The 3329-nt window shown below is 43.5% G+C and overlaps 1 protein-coding gene across 1 annotated transcript in view; it reads right to left on the reverse strand.

Moving 5' to 3' along the window:
* The window catches only part of LOC119272458, a 3790-nt gene extending 1782 nt beyond the window's left edge, over positions 1-2008 (reverse strand). The window contains exons 1-5 of the mRNA XM_037553944.1: positions 1669-2008; positions 1422-1589; positions 1228-1322; positions 442-582; positions 209-403 (exon numbers count right to left, since the gene is read on the reverse strand). Coding sequence (XP_037409841.1) covers positions 209-403; positions 442-582; positions 1228-1322; positions 1422-1589; positions 1669-1990 — 921 coding nt within the window. The 5' untranslated portion in view covers positions 1991-2008. The remainder of the gene's footprint in view (positions 1-208; positions 404-441; positions 583-1227; positions 1323-1421; positions 1590-1668) is intronic.
* Positions 2009-3329: the final 1321 nt, after the last annotated feature.

Genomic DNA, 3329 nt, shown 5'->3' on the forward strand with positions numbered 1-3329 from the left:
CCCTTGCTGGAGCAGTTGACGTTGGCCACATTGACCAGGTCGAGGATCGCCTCCAGGACATCCTCGAAGATGCTTCCCTTCGCCTTCGCCATCCGCAGCTCCAACATGGTACTAAAGATGCTTCCCGTTTCATCATTTTTTTTGCTTTCTTCCTTTGCCTCCCTTCCTCTCCCTCTGCCTCTTCGGTCTCTGTTTTCCCTTCCTCTACCTCTGTTATCTTTGGTGCCATGAAATATCTGATGTAGCCCTTCTCTGCAATTTTGTACTCGACCATTTTTTTTGCTTTCTTCCTTTGCCTCCCTTCCTCTCCCTCTGCCTCTTCGGTCTCTGTTTTCCCTTCCTCTTCCTCTGTTATCTTTGGTGCCACGAAATATCTGATGTAGCCCTTCTCTGCAATTTTGTACTCGACCAAGGTTCCATGGGGGAGAGACCGATATTCACTTGATCACACAGGGGGGAGAGACCGATATTCACTTGATCACACAGGGTAGACACCTTGGCGCAGGACTTCATGTACCTCAGGTTCAAGGTCAATGAAACTGTCCGTCGCACATGTGTAAGGGTAACACTAGCTTTTTCTGGCTGCATTGATACAAACATGACCCATTAACTAGTGTAGATACACATAGACGGATCTATTCTTCAGTAGTTTCTTAAAATACTAATTGAATGGCACAATATACTAAAGATGTTACTCCATATGATAGAACCAATTGAAATTTATAGAATAAACAGATGTTAATTTGCACTGCAGAGTAGTTAACCACGTCACCAAGATTTTACAGTTAAAGGAGGAAATAATAAGCTAACTAAAAAACAAACATCTAATTCAACCCCTTTACCAATACCAATGTAATCAACCAAATGAAGAGCCATGTTCCCCTTTATGAAATATATGTAGCTTCTGCTCTAGACAAATTAACTTGCAAGTTATGTAGACTAAACATACTCCAAACACAGAAACCAACATTAACAAACAAAGTGAATTAGGAACTCAACACAGTATAGTGAGACAATGAAATTCTAAGGCACTATGTATGCATGTTCGGCTACTCTGGTGCCTATAACCTAGGTGAGGAACCAAGAATGCACACTTGCTAAGAATCTACCAACACATCACTGATATGGTTGTTCACTGCATTTCATGTTACAGTCACATACAGATATTCAGAGGAGGAGGATATCCATTCCAATTTGAGGGGCTAAGAGGGTCAAACTATTAAGTACCTTGTCAGTTTTGTTCGGCACATGGGAAATGTTCACGCACCCACTTTTTCCTTTAGTAGAGAAGCTGATGACCTCCTCATTCACCCTGATGACAACTACAACAGGAGATGGAAATGGTTCAAGGTACATAACTAGAATCCTCCATGCGCAACAGTAACAGTTAGCCTTATAAATCACCAGGTAAATCTATGTACCATCGTCGTTGATGACGCTGAGGGACTTGCAGTTCAACATAAACTGCGCAGAGGGCATGCAGAAAATGGCCTGGTACTCCGACTCCATATCGTGCCATTCCGAGATTTTGAGGCGATGGCTTCTGGCGTCCACAAGCTGCAAATCCATATCCGTAGTTTTAGTCTTGTCTGTTCATTTCCACAAACACAAAATCAGCACAGGGTCAGGGCGAAGAGCAGCTATCGCAAAAGACGTGCGGGCACTTACCGGGCGACTCGAATGTTATGGTAATGTCTTCAAAGTTTTGGTCGGTGACCTTGATGGTGATGATGTCACCATCGTTGGAGGCGCGGAGCAAATCGACCATGTCGGCGATTGCGATGCGCATGTAGCAGTCTTCGTCGCAGCGGTAGGACCGGAAGACCTCGGAGGGGAAGAAGGGCGAGAGGAAGACGACGTGTTCGGTGTCCAGGGCCTGGAGCGAGAAGCCCTTGCTGGAGCAGTCGACGTTGGCCACATTGACCAGGTCGAGGATCGCCTCCAGGACACCCTGTAAGATGCTTCCCTTCGCCATCGTCAGCTCAAACATGGTGGCTTGGACGGCCCGGCGGCGACGTAGGAGAAGATGGCGGCGTTGGGAAGAGGGGCGGGAGAGGACGGGAAACCCTAGATCTAGAAGGGTGCGGGATGGAGAGCGGTTGGGAGGGGACGGAGGAAGGGGAACCAGATATTAATAGGGAGCCATAGGCTCGCGGTGTTTGCAGGCGCCCGTTACAGGCCATTTCGCAAACTGGCGCCTACAGTCCACCGCGAGATGGGCCGGCCCATTTAGCGTTTCGCTACGTCTCTTCATAAAGTGCAAAAAATAGAGAGCTGCGCCGAATCGAACCCAGGACCTACACGTTCACAGCGCACCGTGCTAACCAGCACGATATGCACGATAACTTCTTGCGTCCTTCTTATTATTTCAGTTCGCATTTTCTTTCTTTTTTTTCTTTTCCTTTTTCTGTTTTTCTGTTTCTTTTTGTTTTTATTTTTTTATCTTAAATGCGTGATTGTAAACCGATGAAATTTTTCTTCACAATCAACGGACATTTTTTTAAAAATCCATGAACTGTTTTTTATTTTTGTGAACTTTCCTAAAAAAATTCAAGAACTTGTTTTCAAATTTGATGAACTTTAAAAAAAATTCATGAACTTTTTCCAATGTTGATGAACTATTTTCAAGTTTTGTGAACCTGTCTAGAAAATTGATGAACTTTTTATCTAAAGCAATGAATTTTGATGGACTTCTGGCGCCTGTGGTGCCCAATAGGAGGGGAGCTCCTATACGGCGCTGCAGGCGCCCGTTCGCGCTCCTGGCGCCTGCGGCGCCCCGGGCTGGGCCGGCCCACGAACAAGCAGTAGCAGCAAAAAATCATAGGAAAAATGTTTGTTGTTTTGGGGATTCGAACTCGCGCCGCTGGAACCTGCACGCGCTTCACTAACCACTACGGCAACCTCATAAAACTTACAAGTGGTACTGCGTGATATTTAAGTACAATTACAGCCGCGCTGGTCCCAGATTAAAAAAAGTTCACGAAATTGTTTCAAAAAGTACTTGTTCAGATATTAAAAAAAAAGCTCACGAAAATTGAAAAAAGTTCACTAGTTCAAGAAAAAGTTTATAAATTTGAAAAGGTCCACTAATTTCAGAAAAGTTAGCAAATTTAAAAAAGTTCACGAGTTTGAAAAAAGTTTACGGATCGAAAAAGTTCACGAAATTCAATATAGTTCAAGAAAATTGAAAAAAGTTCATCGATTTTCATAAATGTTCATGAGTTTGAGAAAGTTCACAGATCGAAAAGTTCACAAAATTCAATATAGTTCAAGAAAATTGAAAAAAAGTTCATCAATTTTCATAAAAGTTCACGAATTTTGAAAAAAGT

This window comes from Triticum dicoccoides, chromosome 3A, assembly GCF_002162155.2.
Source record: "Triticum dicoccoides isolate Atlit2015 ecotype Zavitan chromosome 3A, WEW_v2.0, whole genome shotgun sequence".
Taxonomy (NCBI): Eukaryota; Viridiplantae; Streptophyta; class Magnoliopsida; order Poales; family Poaceae; genus Triticum; species Triticum dicoccoides.